Source organism: Piliocolobus tephrosceles, chromosome 3 (assembly GCF_002776525.5).
Source record: "Piliocolobus tephrosceles isolate RC106 chromosome 3, ASM277652v3, whole genome shotgun sequence".
Classification (NCBI taxonomy): domain Eukaryota; kingdom Metazoa; phylum Chordata; class Mammalia; order Primates; family Cercopithecidae; genus Piliocolobus; species Piliocolobus tephrosceles.
In genome coordinates this window covers 121,186,063-121,208,946 of record NC_045436.1, presented here as the reverse complement: position 1 = coordinate 121,208,946, position 22,884 = coordinate 121,186,063, and the positions used below count along the sequence as shown (strand labels likewise).

The 22,884-nt window shown below is 38.0% G+C and overlaps 1 protein-coding gene across 1 annotated transcript in view; it reads right to left on the bottom strand.

The window, feature by feature from the left end:
* TMPRSS11A (transmembrane serine protease 11A) overlaps positions 1 to 21,982 on the bottom strand; it is a 60,076-nt gene extending 38,094 nt beyond the window's left edge. The window contains exon 1 of the mRNA XM_023232162.2: positions 21,836 to 21,982. Coding sequence (XP_023087930.1) covers positions 21,836 to 21,846 — 11 coding nt within the window. The 5' untranslated portion in view covers positions 21,847 to 21,982. The remainder of the gene's footprint in view (positions 1 to 21,835) is intronic.
* Between the last annotated feature and the right edge of the window lie 902 nt (positions 21,983 to 22,884).

Sequence of the window (22,884 nt, the reverse complement as noted above, 5' to 3'; positions counted from 1 at the left end):
GAAGGGCCCACTGGTTACTCTCAGATAGTAATGCTGCAGGTTTTCAGCTCTCCTTAGACAAGTTCAAGCTGCTCTAGCCTGCCTTTCCCTGCAAAAAGCTGTTGGTCTTTAATTTTGTTCAACGTCATCTTAGCCTGAGAAGATGTGCTAAAAAAAAAAAAAAAAAAGCAATCAGGATCTGGGAATCCTAATGTTGCTCCTGGTTTCTATTCTAGAGGCGTTTGGTGGCCTCTTTGTGGCAGTCAGGAATGGTTTCTCTTAGCAGCATAGTGCAAGGTGGCACATATGCTTGAAAAGGGACCATTCCGCCTTTCTCCAGCACTTTATTATCTCTTTTATCTATCTATCTATCACTTTAGAGTTTACGAAGTGATTTTAAATCTATTATCTCATTTATTTTTATCTTTTATCTTTTATTTTTAACTATTATGAAAATGTTCAGACATAAAAAATTACTAAGAATAGTATAATTGAACATCCATTACATATATATATGTATATATACATACACACACATATATATATATAATGTTATTACATCAATTGTTAACACTTTTGCCATATTTGACTCATTTATTTTTTTCTGCTGCTATATTTTAATGTGAAATAAGACATCATGTCTTTTTACCAAATCATTATTATAAACAATTAGGATATGTCCAACATAACCATGATACATTAACACTCCTAAAAAATTAATAATATTTCTGCCATATCATCTAATACCCAGTCCATCTTCAAATTCCCTCCATGGTTTCATTATAATTACAAATGGTCTGTAAAAGCCAGGACATAATTGAGGACCATGCAGTGCACTTGGTTGTTATGCCTTTTTAATCTCTTTTAATCTAAAAGAGTCCCGCTGCTTTTTGAGTTTTTAATAACATTGACCATTGAAGAGATCAAGCTAATCGTCCTTTAGAACGTCTTACTTTCTGAACTTGTCTGAATGTTTTCCTGTGGTATTATTTAACTTGTTCTTCTATATCCCTCATTTCCTATAAATTGGATTACCTTTAGATTTTCTTTAGATCTGAAGTCTTGATTAGATTTTGGTTAAATTCGTTTGGTAAGAATACTTCAAAGGTGATGCTGTGTATTTTATATTGCATCACACCAGGAATAAACATTTTCCACAATTTTGGAGGAAAAAATAACTCTTTGCTGTTCTTCTGGCACCTATGATCAGCAACAGTGCTTATCACATTAAATCAAATATTAGTTTGCATGTATGTTCACTTCCAGATAGCTTCTCAATGGGCTGCATTAGTCTTGTTCATCTTTTTACCACTAAGACCCAATAAGGCACCTGGTACAGAGTAGGAATCATATAAATCTGTGAGAGTCAGGCAGGAATGATACTAACATTATACAGGAAATAACAGAGGATGAGAGGGAGGATATCTGTTTAAGAGGCCAGGTCGACTAACTCCCGTGCTTGTTCTCTAAAACTTGCTATCATAGCGAATTTTACTTACCCATTTTATCGGAGTTTACCTTTTTTTTTTTTTTTTTTTTTGAGACGGAGTCTCGCTCTGTCGCCCAGGCTGGAGTGCAGTGGCCGGATCTCAGCTCACTGCAAGCTCCGCCTCCCGGGTTCACACTATTCTCCTGCCTCAGCCTCCCCAGTAGCTGGGACTGCAGGCGCCCGCCATCTCGCCCGGCTAGTTTTTTGTATTTTTAGTAGAGACGGGTTTCACCGTGTAGACCAGGATGGTCTCGATCTCCTGACCTTGTGATCCACCCATCTCGGCCTCCCAAAGTGCTGGGATTACAGGCTTGAGCCACCGCGCCCGGCCCGGTGTTTATCTCTTTATGTGTATATATTGATAGCCTAAATTTTTTTTTGGAAAGAGAGGATATTTTTCATAGTTTCTTCACAGGATCGTTTGATTCATATAAAGTTTTTCTTTTGACTATAAAACAGTTTGTTTTGTTTTGTTTTGTTTTTTTGAGACAGAGTCTCACTCTGTCGCCCAGGCTGGAGTGCAGTGGCACGATCCTGCTCACTGCAAGCTCCGCCTCCCGTGTTCACGCCATTCTCCCGCCTCAGTCTCCTGAGTAGCTGGTACTACAGGCGCCCGCCACCACGCCCTGCTAATTTTTTGTATTTTTAGTAGAGACGGGGTTTCATCGTGTTAGCCAGGATGGTCTCCATCTCCTGACCTCGTGATCCGCCCACCTCAGCCTCCCAAAGTGCTGGGATTACAGGCGTGAGCCACCGTGCCTGGCCTTATGAAACTTTATTTTATATATAAATGCCAGGATAAAAGGTAAAACTGTTTGGACCTAAAATAGTTAAGAAGATAATAGTTTTGGCATAAGTAATAAAATTAATCAAGAATCCTAGTGGAATGTGGGAGACTTGAATGCTATTGAGTAAATATTGACCATGTGTTCACTGACTGATTAAAAATAATCTAAAGAATTGGCTATGGAAAGGCAGCAGGTACTCTGATAGACACGAGCTAACATGCTCAAATAGAACAACAAACAGAAGTCCCAGGGGATGTGACATTATTTAACATCTTAAATGGCTTAAAACATATATTCATAAGTGAAGGAGAGCTTAAAGACTGTTTAGTGTGATTGAATTACTTTCCAAATGAGGAAAATGAAGTCCAGTGATGATTAAGTAATTTTTTCCGTGTAATAGAACTACTAGTTATCTCAGACTCAGGTCTTCTAACTTCTAGGACACAAATTTATTCTCAGTGCCTCTCGATTGATTTCATTCAAATTATTGAATAAATTTACCATTTATGTATTAATCTATTCATTCAGTCATACATGTTCAATTTGTTCAACCCTTCATTTTCTCATAGAAGCTTATCAATACGCCTTCAAGTCATTTGAAAAGAAAAAGACCAAAGGAGAAAAGTTAAAACTCAAGGAAATTTATAAGCTTTCAATCGATTTTCCAATTAGAGCACGGTTCCTCTGAGTAAGATAAATGGAGAAAGTAGATGAAAGAATCACATTTCCCACCACCAAGGCACACATAAAGTCACACTGATGGGAACTGAACCGTGGGATGCGAGCTCAAGAGTGGTTCAATACCCATTGACATACTGATCAAGTGTCATGGAAGTCATATCTTCAAATCCCACAGAAGGAGCTGTGAGCATCTGAGGGAAAATGGTGGCCAACAGATTAGAGTGATAAGTTGTTAAAGAGTGTTTCTCCTTTTGAGGAAACATTTAGATAATATAGTAGATGTGCACTGCCAGATTACAAAAGCTGCAGAAGCCATAGGATAAAGCTGCAGCTACTAAATCCTATATGAATAAATTTTCAACTTACTGCCCACTTTTATCAATATAAACAAGGAATACGTAAAAACAAAAATGTATCACCACTGGGTGTGGTGGCTCACGCTTGTAATCCCGGTACTTTGGGAGGCTGAGGTGGGCAGGTCACTTAAGGTCAGGAGTTCAAGACTCTCCTGACCAACATGGTGAAACCTCATCTCTAGTAAAAATACAAAAATTAGCTGGGTGTGGTGGTGTATACCTGTAATTCCAGCTACTTGGGAGGCTGAGGCACCAGAATTGCTTGAACCCAGGAGGCAGAGGTTGCAGTGAGCCGAGATGGTGCCACTGGACTCCAGCCTGGGTGACAGGGCGAGACTCCATCTCAAAAAAAAAGTATCATCACCTTCCCATTCTGGAGAGGTCATATTAGTCATTTTTGGAATATTACTTCAGATTTGAAAAGAAATACACTTGGTAAAGGCTTTTGGGATCTAACCTTTTTGAAATTAAAGATGCACCATTTTGCTTCTGCGTTTTTTTATGCTTTGCTTGTGTTAATAAAACAAACACAGGTGTATTAATTTTCTATTGCTTTGTAACAAATTACCACAAATTTAGCAGATCAAAGCAACACTTATTTATTAGCTCACAGCTCTGTATGTGGCATGGATGGGCTTTCTGCTCAGGATCTCACATGGATGAAATCAAGGTGTTGATTGGGGCTTTCTCATCTGAAATTTGTGATCCTCCTCCAAGCCGATTTAGGTATTAGGCAGAACTCAGTTCCTTGAAGCTGAACTGAGGTCTCTGTTCTCTTACTGGCTGTGAGTCAGAGGCCTCTCTCAGCTCCCAGATGCCATCCATTACTTGTCACTTGGCCATCTCCATCTTCAAAGCCAGCAGTGGAGAATCTCCCTCACAACAATTCTCTCTCACACTTTGAATCTCTCTAATTGGGAAAGCCGGAGCTCTTTAAAAATGTCATCCGATTAGGGTAGGCCCGTCAAGGATTCTCTCCCATCTTCAAGCCAATTGATTTATTGGGGCCTTTATTATATCTGCAAAATGTCCTCATAGCAGCACCCAGATTAGTGTTTGAATAATTGGTACCAGTACCAATATTTTGGTACCAATTAGTGTTTGACTGAATAATTGGTACTGGTACCAACAATAATTGGTACACCCTCTGGTATGTACACCGGAGGGTGGGAATCTTGGGGGCTTTCTTAGAATTCTGCATGCCATAACTGAAAATACTATGACTTTCAGGAAAATGAACAGAAACCTATAGCCTTCAGAGAAAGCAAGTGAGATTTAAATATTCTTTCATTTTTGTAGGGGTGGTGAGGGAGAACTATTTGATGAAAAGGGAATTTTATGGTAAGCCTAGAATTAAAAATAACTAAAGGATATTTTACTGAGGTAGTAATTTTGGAAATACAAAGTAAACTCTTAAAAATTAAAATGGGAAGAAAGCTAAAAGTAATCCCTGATTATGACTACTTGACACTCTGCAGTCTTTGGGGATGTTATGGTGACCAAGAAGGAGCCCGTGGTGAGGTGGAAGAGACTTGGTGACCAAGAAGGAGCCCGTGGTGAGGTGGAAGAGCCTATGGTGACCAAGAAGGAGCCCGTGGTGAGGTGGAAGAGCCTAAGGCAAAGGTAGGCATCACCTTTGGAGGTCACCTGGCCAAACAAGAGATGGGGCAGACCCTTGTGGGACAGACAGCCCAAATGGATGTGAGTCCACAGAGTACAGATGATCCTTATTCACAGTAACACATTATCCTTACTCAGAGTAGCACAACCTATAATTTCCATGAAATCCAATTAGACCAAATCCATTAGACCTTCATTCTGTTTGATTATTTGGGATTTAGAAGGATGCAGTCATGCCAGTTTTTTTCTAAAGATACTGTCAATTAAAACTTGGTGATAATTTGAATAATTTCATGACTTTGCTTTCTGCAATCTTGCAGACTGAAAGACACTTTCATTGAAGAATATACAAAGCAGTATGGATTGTTAATGATCAGACCTGGGAATTGCAGTTTCTCAGTAACAAAGTTCTAAGCTGGCAACTTCTGTGTATGTGAGATCAAAGACAACTTGAGTCAAGACAAAGACATTGTAAACCCTTTACTTCACAAGGGTCTTACTTTCCCTAGAAAAGCCTTTCCCTGAAGGCAGCCACTTTGGCCACTCGAGGATCAACCACATTCCTTTATCATTTTATCTCTAAGCTCCAAGTCTCTTCTTTGGGGGAGATTTTTTTGTTTGTTTGTTTTTGTTTTTTGTTTTTTGCTTTCTTGTAGATATATTAATAGTGTATAAATGTAGATGCATGTGACTATTACACAAATGCCAATTTACAGATAGGATATTTTTCCACAAGTCTTCATGAAGAAGTCCAAAATAGACTATCTGATTTTAAAAGGGATTATTGGTCAGATTTCCAGGCCAAACTACAAGTCTATTTAACTCCCAATGTAACTGAACAAAGGTTCTAAGGTACTAAATTCTGTGAAGCCATTTCACCCAGAAAGCTTTGCTTCCCTTTTCCTAGCCTAGGACCTATTTCTGAAAGAAAGTACTTATAGAAGCAAAGTGATAACTCTACTTTTACTAAAGGAAATTCTGGTTCTTTTTGAGGGACTGAACTTAGTCATTTGCTACAAGGAAAGCAACATTTTGTGGTGACTTAATATACTCTGATATGTGGATATCTGTCTGGGTATTCTATGACTATTTTAGAATGACCATTTAATACCCAAAATGATAGAATATAGAACTGCTATTTAGGAAGTGCTGACTTTGTAGAGATTGTTGATATATTTTATTCTCCAAACACTGTTGTCAGTAGAATAATTCGTCATCATTTTATAGGTGAATAACTTGCTCAATTCACGCAGCCAGTACGCAGAGTTAAAACCTACTGTGGCTGTTATGACTTAGAAGCCTGGTTTCTCTGTGATGTCAAATTGTCCTTGGGAAACACTTTTTTTCCTTCTTCGGAATAGGCTTCCTTTTTACCCAAATGAACAATTTGTGGAACTTCAAGTAGCATAAAAGGTAAGTGAAAGGTTTTATAAAGTGAGTGTAGAGGTGGTTTTACTGATAAGAAGCTCCACCAATCTTCATTGTGATTATGTTTCAAATTTGATTTTGCTTTCATATCTCCTCCCTTTCCACTGGCTTTAAATTCTCACATACTTTCACAAAGTTAGAATTCCTTTGCTCCCCATCCCCACAGAGGTTCCCATAATGGTGGCCAAAGTAATGTCATGGAAAAGAGGCCTGTGAGATAAATGTGTATGGAAAAATTAGTGACCATATTTGGAGTTGTTTGTAAACTTCAAAGTCTTTTACTTAATTTGACACTTTTTGCTATTCTTCTAAATATTCTCTATATGTTTTAATTCTTGATATGTTATGTGTACACATATCTTCTTCCTCCTAAGTGTGCAAGATCTTGAAGATGGTGAATAAATCATACACAGCATTGGGGCATTTCTCAAATGGTGTTTCCAAGTAGTGGAGGGAAGAGAGATTTCACGTATTCAAATAGATTTGGAAAAAATGGTTTAAATCCACAGCCCCAGCCTTTTTGGCACCAGGGACTGGTTTTGTGGAAGACAAGTTTTCCATGGATGGGGGTGGGGGGATGGTTTGGGAATGAAACTGTTCCACCTCAGATTATCAGACATTAGATTCTCATAAGAAGCGTGTAACCTGGGTCCCTTGCATGCGCAGTTTACAATAGGGTTCATGCTTCTGTGAGAAGCTAATGCCTTCGCTCATCTAACAGGAGGCAGAGCTTGGGTGGTAATGCTCACTTGCCTACTGCTTACCTCCCGCTTAGTGCTGTGCTGCCTAGTTCTTAACAGGCATGAACTGGTACAGATCTGCAGATCTGCAGCCCAGGACTTGGGGATCCCTGGTTTAAATAAAGTTAAATAGAATCCTCACTTATGCAAATCTTAGTGCCTTTAATGGTTTCAAATGAGATTAAAGATGAGCAGCTTTTCTTAGTGTTTTTTAAATATATCTGAGAACTAATACAACTCCAGGGCCTACCTAATATACCACCTAGCTCTTACAGACTTGAAAACTACTGGTTGAATTAGATTAGAATAAAAGTTTTCTAAATATACTTTTTAATCCCATCTCTACTGGGATGGTGGTAAAAGAGTATTTCTTGGGGCCAGGTGTGGTGGCTCATGCCTGTAATCCCAGCACCTTGAGAGGCCAAGGTGGGCGGATCATGTGAGGTCGGGAGTTCGAAACCAGCCTGACCAACATGGAGAAACCTCTTCTCTACTAAAAATACAAAATTAGCAAGGTATGGTGGTGCATGCCTGTAATACAAGCTACTGGGGAGGCTGAGGCAGAAGAATTGCTTGGACCCAGGAGGCAGAGGTTGTGGTGAGCCGAGATCTCACCATTGCACTCCAGCCTGGGCAACAAGAGTGAAACTCTATCTCGACCAAAAAAAAAAAAAAAAAAAAAGTATTTCTTGGGATCCTTCTGCTGCACAGAACAGTTTTGAAAAGGTGGTTCTAGATATATTCTCATAGGATATCTCATGGTCAGATAGGTCCACAGAAGAGGAAGAAACAAAGAAAACATTTTCTATTCCTTCTACCTCTAACTCCCAGATATGAGTAGGGGTGAGGTGCAGCAAAGAGGGAATTGCAACATTGAATAAAATACCACTGTGAATCCAGACCAAATGTAATTCTCTGTGGAAAATGATGAAGAGATTTAGGCTGAGCTGAGTTTGGGGAACTCAGGGAAGGAAAGTTAGGAGCCAAGAAAAGAAAATATGTCATTTCCTCACCTGCCTAGAAAAATGCCTTCATCCTGGTCCCAGGGACAGAAATTAAGCAAACTAACCAAAACAAAACAGAAAAAGGGAAAAATTAAAGCATAACCGAGGAGATCGAGGCTGAAGGTGATTGAGAACACCTTTCCTGGGTTCCCCATGGATGTATACTTCATCCCCGGGACAAGCACACAGATACTCACTGTTGATCACATCTGGCCTCTCGGGCTGGAGTTCCTACAGGTTCCTATTGCCCTGCCTTTCCTCTAGCGTCCATCCAACCCTAATCAGTGAAATTAATTTCAGTTTCTTATCCCTTCTAGATCTCCCTGCCCTCATTCAGTTAATGATCCCTCTCTAGCTGTATCCTGAACTATGACTGGCATTTAACTCCCTCTCACCTTGAGATATTAGCAAAATATGTAGTTTTATCATCCTAGCTTATAGCTGCAGAGGCTTTCTTCAATAGCACTGAACTTAGACTTTGAATTAATGATAGAGCACAGTCACATATTAGTTTAAATTAATGTGACGTGAGTGAACTGACTTCTAATTGGGAGTGGTACAGCATTAACAATAAGAGCCAATATCTGGAGCCAGACTGCTTGAGTTCGAGTCCCAGTTGGCCACTTGCTAGCTTTGCAATGTGAGGCAAAGCATTTGACCCTTTTGTGTCTTAGTTCTTCCATTTGTAAAATGCAAATAAAATTGATACCTATCGCATAGGATTTATATGAAGATTAAATGCATGAATACATATTAAATGTAACCTACATAGAGTAAATAATATACAAATGTGAGATGTTATCATTCTTTTTATTGTTATTATTATTACATACTTGATAGAAATCAGCCATGCTGAGAAAATGAGCATTTTCGTGTGAGGATATATTTTGTATGTAATTTTGATGACAGTAGCATTTTGGATTTTAAGATTATCTTGGAGTTGTCCCATATGAGAGAGTTTAGTTAGGTAAGGTATCAGGAAGTACTGGAATATTTTTAATGCAATATTAACCAACAAAAAGTGTACTCCAGTGTGGCCTAGAATGACATAATAAAAGGAAGATGCTATTTAATTAGTACACTATTAAAAATTGATTAAAGGGTTGAGCCACAAAGTAAAACTTATTACAGAATGTTCTACTTTTCTAGAAAAGGTATGTAATGCTTAACATTATGCAGTGTGTATGTGCGTGTGTGTTTATGTATGTACATGTGTGTATGCACACTTAGCTTTAACATGTTTTGGCACTAGGTACAGAATCACCTACAAAAGTTTGTAAGGTATATATAAGGTTGGTGGTTAAGGATCATGTTGAAATGATATGCCTGTGTGCAAAAGGAATTGTTTGTATTCAAATGCCTGTGTCAGGGTCCTGTACAATGTAAATATGACTTAACAAACTACTTCTATGAATTTACCAGCCATTACAATATTTATGATTTCTTTGTTGTCCTTTCTTTTGTCTGTCTCAGGATCCATTCAACTGTCCATCTATCCATCCATCCATCCACTTATCCACCCATTTTTGTTTCCCACAACGTTTTAGTGGGCCTCTACTATATTTTAGATGTCATGTTTGGCTTAGGGAGGCAGGGATGAATAAAACATGGTTTCTCTACCCTCATGCAATTCATGGTGCAATATTTAGTATTTTAGTCTCAATCTGTGCTATGACATTGAAAATAATGAACCATTGTAAACTTATTTTCTGTAAGTATTTAAAATAACACAAATAACAAATTTCCATTACATTAACAACAAAAAAAGGAGAGTTTAAGATTTTAAAAAAAGAGACCTTCTATAGGCATCTTGGTATTGCAGATAGGAAACTGCCTTTTAAGGTCAGTAGACTTTGGTGTCAGTCCTTGCTTATGACTCTAACATGTATCTTGAGTTTATAAAACCTCTCTGAATTTCAGTTTTCTCCCCTGTAAATTGATCATAATAAATACTACCTAGAGATGTAAAGCCATGAAATGAGTAAATGAAGGACTCTAGCATAAGTCCTACTCTGGGTCAGGAGTTGTCATATAGGTGATCTCATGTAATTGTTGCTACAGCTTGATGTGGTAGGCTTTATTATTACCATTTTACTAATGAGGAAACGGGTTCAGAGAGGAAAAACAACACAAGTGGCAGAGATAAGGTAAGGGAAGGACTTATTTGTCTCCCTTCAAAGTTATCTGTTCTGTTTGTAACCAGATCACCTTGATAATGTTGTAAAAAAGCCTTTAATAGTGTATATTCAGGTCTTGCTTATATTACTTTCATATCTCCAGTGGGCCAATTTCTTGTCATTGCCAGAGATATTTCAGAAACATATCTATGAATCTGTTGGGAATAGGAAGATATGGATAGCTTCAGTTTAATGTCCAGTAACTCTGTGATCTGAGGCAACTTTTTCCCCCTATAAAATAGGGCAGGCATAGGGACTTACTCATACGAAGATTGTAAGGAATAAATGAGATAATGTGCACAAAATGATTCAAATTTAGTAAGTGTATAATAAATGGTAGCTGTCGATGCGTTACAAATGAATCATCACCCACTGTGGAATCATATGCTTATCTGATCATAAATTCTTACAAACTAGGCTTCCAACTACTTTATACACATTTCTGTCATCCTCTCTCTTTATCTATCAAATATTATTCCTTATATGGCAGTGATACAGTTTGGCTGTGTCCTTACCCATATCTTATCTTGAATTGTACCTCCTACCATTCCCACCTGCTGTGTCATGGGAGAGATCCAATGGGAGGTAATTGAATCATGGACGTGGGTCTTTCCCATGCAATTCTCATGATAGTGAATAAGTCTCATGAGATCTGATGGTTTTATAAGGGGGAATTTCCCTGCACAAGCTCTCTTCTCTTGTCTGCCACTATGTAAGACATGCCTTTCATCTTCTGCCATGATTTGAGGCCTCCCCAGCCACAAGGAACTATGAGTCCATTAGACCTCTTTCTTTTGTAAATTGCCCAGTCTTGGGTATGTCTTTATCAGCGCTGTGAAAATGGACTAATACAGTAAATTGGTACCAATAGAATGGGGTGCCACTGAAAAGACACCTGAACATGTGGAAGCAACTTTGGAACTGGGTAACAGGCAGAGGTTGGAACAGTTTGGAGGGCTCAGAAGAAGACAGGACAATTTGGGAAATTTTGGAGCTGTTTTCCCAACAGCTAGAGAGTTGTTAAATGGCTTTGAGCAAAAACCTGATAGTGATCTAGACAATGAAATCCAGGCTGAGATGGTCTCAGATGGAGATAAGGAACTTGTTGGGAACCAGAGCAAAGGTGACCCTTGTTATGTTTTAGCAAAGAGGCTGGTGGCATTTTGCCCTACCCTAGAGATTTGTGGAACTTTGAACTTGAGAGAGATGATTTAGGGTATCTGACGAAAGAAATTTCTAAGCAGCAAAGCATTCAAAAGGTGACTTGGGTACTATTAAGGTGTTCAGTTTTATAAGGAAGACAGAACATAAAAGTCCAGAAAATTTGCATCTTGACAATGTGATGAAACAGAAAATCCCATTTTCTGAGGAGAAATTCAAGCTGGTTGCAGACATTTGCATAAGTAATGAGGAGACGCATGTTAATCACCAAGACATGGGGAAAATGTCTCCAGGGCATGTCAGAGGTCTTCAAGACAGCCCCTCCCATCACAGGCCTGGAGACCTAGGAGGAAAAATAGTTTCGTGGACAGGTCCAGGGTCACTTTGCTGTGTGCAGTCTAGGGACTTGTTGCTCTGTGTCCCAGTTGCTCTAGCTGTGACTTAAAGAGGCCAAGCTACAGCTTGGGTCGTGGCTTCAGAAGGTGCAAGTCCCAAGCCTTGGCAGCTTCCATGTGGGGTTGAGCCTGCAGGTACACAGAAGTCAAGAATTGAGGTTTGGCAACCTCCACCTAGATTTCAGAGGATGTATGAAAATGCCTGGAAGTCCAGGAAGAAGTTTGGTGCAGGAGTGGGGCACTCATGGAGAACCTCTGCTAGGGAAGTGCAGAAGGGAACTATTGAGTCAAAGCCTCCTCACAGAGTCCCTACTGGAGTGCTGCCTAATGGAGCTGTAAGAAGAGGACCACTGTCCTCCAGACCCCAGAATGGTAGGTTCACTGACAGCTTTCACCATGTGCCTGGAAAAGCCACAGACACTCAACACCAGCCCATGAAAGCAGCCAGAAAGGAGACTGTACTCTGCAAAGCCATAGGGTTGGAGCTGCCCAAGACCATGGGAACCCACCTTTTGCATCAGTGTGACCTGCATTTGAGACATGGAACCAAAGGAGATCATTTTGGAGCTTTAAGGTTTGACTGCTCTGCTGGATTTCAGACTTGTATGGGACATTTAGCCCCTTTATTTTGGCCAATTTCTCTGATTTGAAATGGTTCTATTTATCCAGTGCCTGTTCCTCTGTTGTGTCTGGGAAGTTACTAACTTGCTTTTGATTTCACAGGCTCATAGGTGGAAGGGACTTGCCTTGTTTCAGATGAGACTGTGGACTTTTGAGTTAATGCTTAAATCAGTTAAGACTTTGGAGGACTGATGAAAGCATGGTTGGTTTTAAAATGTGAGGACATGAGATTTGGGTGGAGCCGGGGCAAAATGATATGGTTTGGCTGTGTCCCCATCCAAATCTCATCTTGAATTGTAGCTCTCATAATTCCCACGTGTCATGGGAGGGACTTGATGGGAGGTAATTGAATCATGAGGACAGATCTTTCCCATGCTATTCTTGTGATAATGAATAAGTCTCACAAAATCTGATGGTTTTATAAGGAGGAGTTTCCCTGCAAAAGCTCTTTTCCTTTGTCTGCCACTGTGTAAGAAAGACAATCATGCCTTTCACCTTCTGCCATGATTGCGAGGCCTCCCCAGCCACATGGAACTGTGAATCCATTAAATCTCTCTCTTTTGTAAATTGCCCAGTCTCAGATATGTCTTTATCAGCAGCATGAAAATGGACTAATACAGGCAGACATTTGGAAAAGAAACTAAACAAATCAAGAAGAGGTTGCTACAAATCAGCTTTTACATCTGAATGACAAGCACATTATTTCAATTCGTTAACTATAGACAGAACCTTATGGATTGACTATTATTGTGAATATTTTACTCAAATTCTAGAAAACCTAACAAATAACCTTCTTAACATCAACCCTGGTGAAGAATTTTTGGTGAAGTCTCCAAAAGCAATTGCAACAAAACAAAAATTGATAAGTGAGACCTAATTAAACTAAAAAGTATCTGCACAGCAAAAGAAACTATCAACAGAGTAAACAATCTACAGAATCAGAGAAAGTATTCAAAAACCATGCCTCTGACAAAGGTCTAATACTTAGAATCTATGAAAAACTTAAATCAACAAGCAAAAAACAAATAACCCCATTAAAATGGGCAAAAGGTATGAACAGACACTTCTTAAAAGAAGACATGCAAGTGGCCAACAAATATGAAAAAATGCTCAACCTTACTAATCATCAGAGAAATACTCTCTCACACCTGTTAGAATGGCTACTATTACAGAGCCAAAAAACTGCAGTTGCTGGTAGGACTGCAGAGAAAAGGGAATTTTTATACACTTTTAGTGGGAATGTAAACTAGTTCAGCCACAATGGAAAGCAGTTTGGAGATTTCTCAAAGAACTTAGGACAGAGCTATTTAACACAGCAATCCCATTACTAGGTATATACCCAAAGAAAAACAAATCATTATACCTAAAAGATATGTGCACTTATATGTTTATTGCTGTGCTATTCACAATAGCAGGACATGCAATCAACCTAGGTGCCCATCAATAGTGGATTTCGGTTTTTTAAAATGTCACAAAGATACTCCTCAAGAAGAGCAACTCCAAGACACATGATTGTCAGATTCACTGAAGTTGAAATTAAGGAAAAACTGTTAAGGGCAGCCAGAGAGAAAGGTTAGGTTACCCACAAAGGGAAGCCCATCAGACTAACAGCAGATCTCTCAGCAGCAACTCTACCAGCCAGAAGAGAGTGGGGGCTGATATTCAACATTCTTAAAGAAAAGAATTTTAAACCCAGAATTTCATATCCAGCCAAACTAAGTTTCATAAGTGAAGGAGAAATAAAATCTTTTACAGATAAGCAAATGCTTAGAGATTTTGTCACCACCAGGCCTGCCTTACAAGAGACCCTGAAGGAAGCACTAAACATGGAAAGGAACAATCAGTACCAGCCATTGCAAAAACATGCCAAAATGTAAAGACCATCGAGGCTAGGAAGAAACTGCATCAACTAACAAGCAAAATAACCAGTTAATATCATAATGACAGCATCAGGTTCACACATAACAATATTAAGCTGAAATGTAAATGGACTAAATGGTCCAATTAAAAGATACAGACTGGAAAACTGGATAAAGAGTCAAGACTCATCAGTTTGCTGTATTCAGGAGACCCATCTCACATTCAGAGACACACATAGGCTCAAAATAAAGGGATGGAGGAAGATCTAACAAGCAAATGGAGAAAAAAAAAAAGGGGGGGTTGCAATCCTAGTCTCTGATAAAACAGACTTTAAACCATCAAAAATCAAAAGAGACAAAGAAGGCCATTACATAATGGTAAAGGGATCAATTCAACAAGAAGAGCTAACTATCCTAAATGTATATGCACCCAATACAGGAGCACCCAGATTCATAAAGCAAGTCCTTAGAGACTTACAAAGAGACTTAGACTCCCATACAATAATAATGGGAGACTTCAACACCACACTGTCAACATTAGACAGATCAACGAGACAGAAAGTTAACAAGGATATCCAGGAATTGAACTCAACTCTGCACCAAGCAGATCTAATAGACATCTACAGAACTCTCCACCCCAAATCAACAGAATATACATTCTTCTCAGCACCACATCACACTTATTCCAAAATTGACCACATAATTGGAAGTAAAGCACTCCTCAGCAAATATACAAGAACAGGAATTATAACAAACTGTCTCTCAGACCACAGTGCAATCAAACTAGAACTCAGGATTAAGAAACTCAATCAAAACCGCTTAACTACATGGAAACTGAACAACCTGCTCCTGAATGACTACTGGGTACATAATGAAATGAAGGCAGAAATAAAGATGTTCTTTGAAACCAATGAGAACAAAGATACAACATACCAGAATCTCTGGGACACATTTAAAGCAGTGTGTAGAGGGAAATTTATAGCACTAAATGTGCACAAGAGAAAGCTGGAAAGATCTAAAATTGACACTCTAATATCACAGTTAAAAGAACTAGAGAAGCAAGAGCAAACACATTCAAAAGTTAGCAGAAGGCAAGAAATAACTAAGATCAGAGCAGAACTGAAGGAGATAGAGACACAAAATACCCTCCAAAAAATCAATGAATCCAGGAGTTGGTTTTTTGAAAAGATCAACAAAATTGATAGACCACTAGCAAGACTAATAAAGTAGAAAAGAGAGAAGGAGCAAGTAAACACAATAAAAAATGATGAAGGGGATATCACCACCGATTCCACAAAAAACACAAACTACCATCAGAGAATACTAAAAACACCTCTATGCAAATAAACTAGAAACCCTAGAATAAATGGATAAATTCCTCGACATATGCACCCTCCCAAGACTAATCCAGGAAGAAGTTGAATCTCAGAATAGACCAATAACAGGCTCTGAAATTGAGACAATAATTAATAGCTTACCAACCAAAAAAACTCCAGGACCAGGGGGATTCACAGTCAAATTCTACCAGATGTACAAGGAGGAGCTGGCACCATTCCTTCTGAAACTATTCCAATCAATAGAAAAAGAGGGAATCCTCTCTAACTCATTTTATGAGGCCAGCATCATCCTGATATCAAAGGCTGACAGAGACACCAAAAAAAAAGGGAATTTTAGACCAATATCCCCAACTAACATGGATGCAAAAATCCTCAATAAAATATCGGCAAACCGAATCCAGCAGCACATCAAAAAGCTGATCCACCATCATCAAGTGGGCTTCATCCCTTGGATGCAAGGCTGGTTCAACATACGCAAATCATTAAACGTAATCCAGCATATAAACAGGACCAGAGACAAAAACCACATGATTATCTCAATAGTTGCAGAAAAGGCCTTTGACAAAATTCAACAGCCCTGCATGCTAAAAACTCTCAATAAATTAAGTACTGATGGAACATATCTCAAAATAATATGAGCTATTTATGACAAACCCACAGCTAATATCATACTGAATGGGCAAAAACTGCAAGCATTCCCCCTGAAAACTGGCACAAGACACGGATGCCCTCTCTCACCACTCCTATTCAACATAGTGTTGGAAGTTCTGGCTAGGGCAATCAGGCAAGAGAAAGAAATAAAGGGTATTCAATTAGGAAAAGAAGAAGACAAATTGTCCCTGTTTGCAGATGACATGAGTGTATATTTAGAAAGCCCCATCATCTCAGCCCAAAATCTCCTTAAGCTGATAAGCAACTTCAGCAAAGTCTCAGGATACAAAATCAATGTGCAAAAATCATAAGCATTCTTATACATCAGTAACAGACAAACAGAGAGCCAAATCAGATATGAACTTCCATTCACAATTGCTTCAAAGAGAATAAAATACCTAGGAATCCAACTTACAAGAGATGTGAAGGACCTCTTCAAGGAGAACTACAAACCACTGCTAAGTGAAATAAAAGAGGACACAAACAAATGGAAGAACATACCATGCTCATGGATAGGAAGAATCAATATCGTGAAAATGGCCATACTGCCTAAGGTAATTTATAGATTCAATGCCATCCCCATCAAGCTACCAATGAGTTTCTTCACAGAATTGGAAAAAAACTACTTTAAAGTTCATATGGAACCATAAAAGAGCCCGCATTGCCAAGACAATTCTAAACCAAAAGAACAAAGCTAGAAGCATCATGCTACCTGACTTCAAACTATATTGCAAGGCTACAGTGACCAAAGCAGCATGGTACTGGTACCAAAACAGATATATAGACCAATGGAACAGAACAGAGTCCTCAGAAATAATACCACACGTCTACAGCCATCTTATCTTTGACAAACCTGAGAAAAACAAGAAATGGGGAAAAGATTCCCTATTTAGTAAATGGTGCTGGGAAAATTGGCTAGCCATAAGTAGAAAGCTGAATCTGGATCCTTTCCTTACTCATTATATGAAAATTAATTCAAGATGGATTAGAGACTTAAATATTAGACCTAATACCATAAAAACCCTAGAAGAAAACCTAGGTAATACCATTCAGGACATAGGCATGGGCAAGGACTTCATGTCTAACACACCAAAAGCAATGGCAACAGAAGCCAAAATTGACAAATGTGATCTAATTAAACTAAAGAGCTTCTGCACAGCAAAAGAAACTACCATTAGAGTGAACAGGCAACCTACAGAATGGGAGAAAATTTCTGCAATCTACTCATCTGACAAAGGGCTAATATCCAGAACCTACAAAGAACTCAAGCAAATTTACAAGAAAAAAACATACAACCCCTTCAAAAAGTGGGCAAGGGATATGAACAGACATTTCTCAAAAGAAGACATCCATACAGCCAACAGACACATGAAAAAATGCTCGTCCTCACTGGCCATCAGAGAAATGCAAATCAAAACCTCAATGAGATACCATCTCACACCAGTTAGAAAGGCAATCACTAAAAAGTCAGGAAACAACAGGTGCTGGAGAGGATGTGGAGAATTAGGAATACTTTTACACTGTTGGTGGGACTGTAAACTAGTTCAACCATTATGGAAAACATTATGGCAATTCCTCAAGGATCTAGAACTAGAAATACTATATGACCCAGCCATCCCATTGCTGGGTATATACCCAAAGGATTATAAATCATGCTGCTATGAAGACACATGCACACGTATGTTTATTGCGGCACTATTCACAATAGCAAAGACTTGGAATCAACCCAAATGTCCATCTGTGACAGACTGGATTAAGAAAATGTGGCACATATACACGATAGAATACTATGAAGCCATAAAAAAGGATGAGTTTATTTCCTTTGTAGGGACATGGATGCAGCTGGAAACCATCATTCTCAGCAAACTATCACAAGAACAGAAAACCAAACATCGCGTGTTCTCACTCATAGGTGGGAACTGAACAATGAGCTCACTTGGACTCCGGAAGGGGAACATCACACACTGGGGCCTATCATGGGGAGAGGGGAGGGGGGAGGGATTGCATTGGGAGTTATACCTGATGTAAATGATGAGTTGATGGGTGCTGACGAGTTGATGGGTGCAGCACGCCAACATGGCACAAGTATACATATGTAACAAACCTGCATGTTATGCACAGGTACCATAGAACTTAAAGTATAATAATAAAAAAAATTTTTTTTAAATGTCATACATCTAAACCATGGGAAACTATGCAGCTGTAAAAAATGAAGTCATGTCCTTTCAGCAACATAGAAGAAGTTGGAGACCATAATCCTAAGCAAACTAATGCAGGAACTGAAAACCAAATAAGACATGTTCTCACTTATAAATGGGGGATAAACATTGAGCACACATAGACATAAACATGGGAATAATAGACACTGCAGACTACTAGAGAAAGAAGATTGGGAGGAGGGCATAGGTGGAAAACTACCTGTTGGGTGCTTTGCCCACTTGCAATATATCTGTGTAACAAACCTGCAGATGTATCCACCATAGCTAAAATAAAAGTTGAAATTAAAATTAAATTACATTAAATTAAAAAACAGTTATTCTTCTCTTAGAAATTACTAAAAAGAAAGAAAGACAGTTAAGTTGCCCTATTAGTTAAACTCAGGCTCTGGTTCTATTGTTCAGGTTGAAATTCCAGCTCCTCCACTTATTAGCTTGTGATATTGGGCTACTTTCTTCACCTGTAAAATGGAGATAATATTACCTAAATCATAGGATTGCTGAGAGAATTAAATGCACCAACGTAATGTAATATGTATATTATACTTTGAATGCTTATTTATAGTAAGCACTATGAGTTTGCTGAAAACTAGCCTAAAAATAATATTTAATTGGTAATTTATAACAAGTTTAGTAACTAGTAACTAACATGGAGAGTTTGCTATTTTTAATTCTGAAGGTATAAATTTAGGATATATTAGGAAATGCTCATGGCAAATTAAAAGTTGATTAAAGCAATCATCTGAAGTGAAATTAAAATATAAAACATGAAAGCTTGCGAAGGACCTGCCTGGGACTGTCTTTTTCTCTAAATGTGATGAGGAAGAGGAGAATTTTGATTTTTTGCATTTATTAAACAATACTGAAAATAAAGAGCTATGGGGAAAGAGAGATGCCAGACTTCCGGGAACAGGATAAGAATTTCACCTGAAGAAGTCATTTGGTATTTTATCTTTTGTTAGAAAGATCATTGAGGTACTTAAGTGAGTGAATCATTCAATTAACAAAAGTGTAGGAAAAAGTAGGTGTATGGGTATTCCTAAAGGAAAATTCAAACAGAGATTTACACCAAAACAGAAAGAATCCCTGCAATACAGAAAAGAGAGTAACAGAACCCATAGAGAAGAGATCCAAGGTTCATGATAGCAGAAAGAGCAAGCATACGAATCGAATATATTTGACAAGGCTTCCACATTGTGTTTCTTGTTAATGGAGAAGTAAGAATGGCAAGCATGACTGTAGAACATATTGTAGAATGATTGTAGGTGAGACATAGGGTATTGTAATAATTATTAACCATCTGCTTTGCCCCAATCCTTAAGCCTACCTGTTTGTGTGATGTGACATCTCCTGCAAATCTTCCAAATCCTAAATTAATATTGCATGAATTTGGCTTAAAGAAACCATAACCATTCAATGTTTCCCACCATTTCCTATCTTTTTCTTTTCTTTCTTTCTTTTCTTCTTTTTTTTTTTTTTTCTTTTTTTTTCTTGAGACAGATTCTTGTTCTGTTGTCCAGGCTAGAATATAGTGGCATGATCTTGGCTCACTGCAACCTCCGACTCCCGGGTTCAAGTGATTTTCTTGCCTCACCCTCCCAAGTAGCTGGGCCTACAAGTGCATGCGCCACCATGCCAAGCTAATTGTTGTATTTTCAGTAGAGATGGGGTTTCACTATGTTGGCCAGGCTGGTCTCTAACTTCTAACCTTAAGTGATTTGCCTGCTTCAGCCTCCCAAAGTGCTGGGATTAGAGGCATGAGCCACCACACCCAGCCTGTTTCCTTTCTTTACCAGCAGGTCTCACTGGTGTCTGGAACAATGGCATTGACCACTGATTCTACCCTTGTAACTTACTTCCCTAAGCTGCAAACACTCCTATAAATATATTAATGTTCATAGAAAAGGACACTTTGGTGCCCATGAGTTTGACATTTTAAAAGAATGATTTGGAGAATATGAAATATGAAAAACTGAAAATCCTGTTTTACAATATCATGATTCTATAAACATGGATATGCATTTCCATGTTCAATATACTTCAATAATTTAATAGTAAAATATTAATTTAAAAAAATTTTTTAAACAGTAAAACATTAATGCTAGATATTTATATCTGCTTACCCATTCATTTGTTCAACAAATATTTATGGAGTGCTGGTTATGTTTGAAGCATTGAAGACCCTTGCTGAGGGTCTCAAGAGACTTTTTGTCAATTACTATGTGGTTACTGAGGGACTGATGCAAATATGCATTTTATAAATGGGGAAGGAAGCCTGGTGAAGTTCACTAACTTAGTGATCAATCTCGTATCAAATTACCATCTCTGAAATTCACCAAGTGGAATCCTTGCCACCCAGACAGGCTGCAGTAGCTGATAAGGAAGACTGGACTCTAAGGAGTTGAAGAATCCAAGGAATTATAGCCATGATTCTGGCTTCCGACAGCCCTCCAGACCTGGAGACGTCCCCTAACTTCTGTTTCCCTCAAATTTCTTGCTTTAAAATGGGAGGTAACGATACTTGCGATACTTGTTCTACTTAGCCATAAGGCTGTCTTAGCTATTAAAGAAAATAACATACATAAAGATGTTTTGAAAATAGTTTAAATCTAAACAATGATGAAATATTATTATCACCATGGCTATTTAAAATCACCATTTTAACTGTATATGAAGTTATGCCAAGGAATCTTTTTTCATATTCTTTGCACATGGCATACATTATTTTGAAAAACAACATCCAAATAATTTATGTATTTTTCTTCAAAATGTAATAGGAAGAATTGTAGCGAATAAGCATGTTTTCTCAATATTGAGCTCATTTTCTCATTTTCCCATATAGAAGCCCTGGGTCTCCTACGATAGAGGCAGGTGTCTCTGCAGCTATTTACCTCTCAATCTGCATTAGTCCCACAAGGACCCACCAAAAGTACAAGTAAACACAGCAAAAGAGAAAATGCCATAGAAGCTAAATTTTGTCAATATTGCTGAAAGGAGGCTTGTTTTAAAACACATAAACACCCTCCTTCCACAGACACAAAAAATCAAAACCAATTAAGACACAATGTAATATAGTTTTTCATTAGCCTTTTCTAAAATCTTAACTATTGAACTTGGCCACATGAAATAATGCCAACAATTTTTATGCAAAAACATTGATTTCACAGAGAGGAATTAATTAATCCAGGATGCTATAATAATTCCAGAAATTTTAAAAAATCCAATGCAGATTGAATCCACTAAAGACACCTCACTAGCAGTCCTCTACACATCAGGAATGTGGCCACTGATAGTACAGCAAACAAGCCGTCTATAAAACAGAACTGAACTTACCGATACATCATGTACAGGAGGAAGAATATGATCTTGCAGGTCTGCACCCACTGAACTCAACTTTCTAATCAACTATATGACATCTCTAGATGTATTAGAAGTCTACGGCTCAAAGAAATAAGGAAACAAATTACAAGTAGTTGAAATGAAACTAGTTAGACAAGTCTGAACAGAGAAATTTCAACCCATGGAATACCTTGAAGAAAGCCACAGACAGCATAGTCCCAACAAGAAAGCAATATTTTTTTTGGTATGGACTAATTTTGTTAAAGGAGGATAAACTGGTTACAAAGATTAGAATGAGAAATATCTTAGGAATGTACTAGAATTAAGAGTTTAAAAGAGATTATGGTAGGTATACAAGTATCTTAAAGCAGCTGTCACATAAAAGCTCTAGATAAAAACAAACAGATCTTCTTGAAATCTAAATACATAATAAAAATATAACTCAAGAAACATTCCATAAATTCATATTGAACAGCAGGTATCTCCGCATCTCACAGAAGTATAGTGAATTTACTAGTACATAATAATTTTTTTAAATGCCTACTTCTGAGAGTACAGGCAAATAAATTAATATAAAACTATATGTTTCCTCAAATGACTTAATGTGATAAACGTTGAGAGACATTTATCAGAATGAAAAAAAAGAGAAGAAATAAACATTTTCAATTAGACAAACAACATATGAATACATGACCTTAGTAAAAAAAAAAAAAAAAAAAAAAAAAAAAAAAAAAAGAGACTAAAACCATGTTTGATCATGACCTAATCTTGGTCCCTTTCCTTCTCCCTCAGAAGCAACTAGTGTTTGGAGGAGCGGTGTTAATGCTTATAATGCATAAAAACCATTTATGCATTTTAATTTAAAAGTATCACCTTGTGTACATTATTGTGTAGTTTGGTTGTATTCGTTTAACACTGTGAAGATCATTCCATTTTGCAAAACACAGATCTCCCTTTTTTTTTTTTTTGCCAAGAGTATGAAGGACGAAAATATTTAGTGTTTAGCCTTGATCATACACTTATAACCAAATGGTACCCATTTA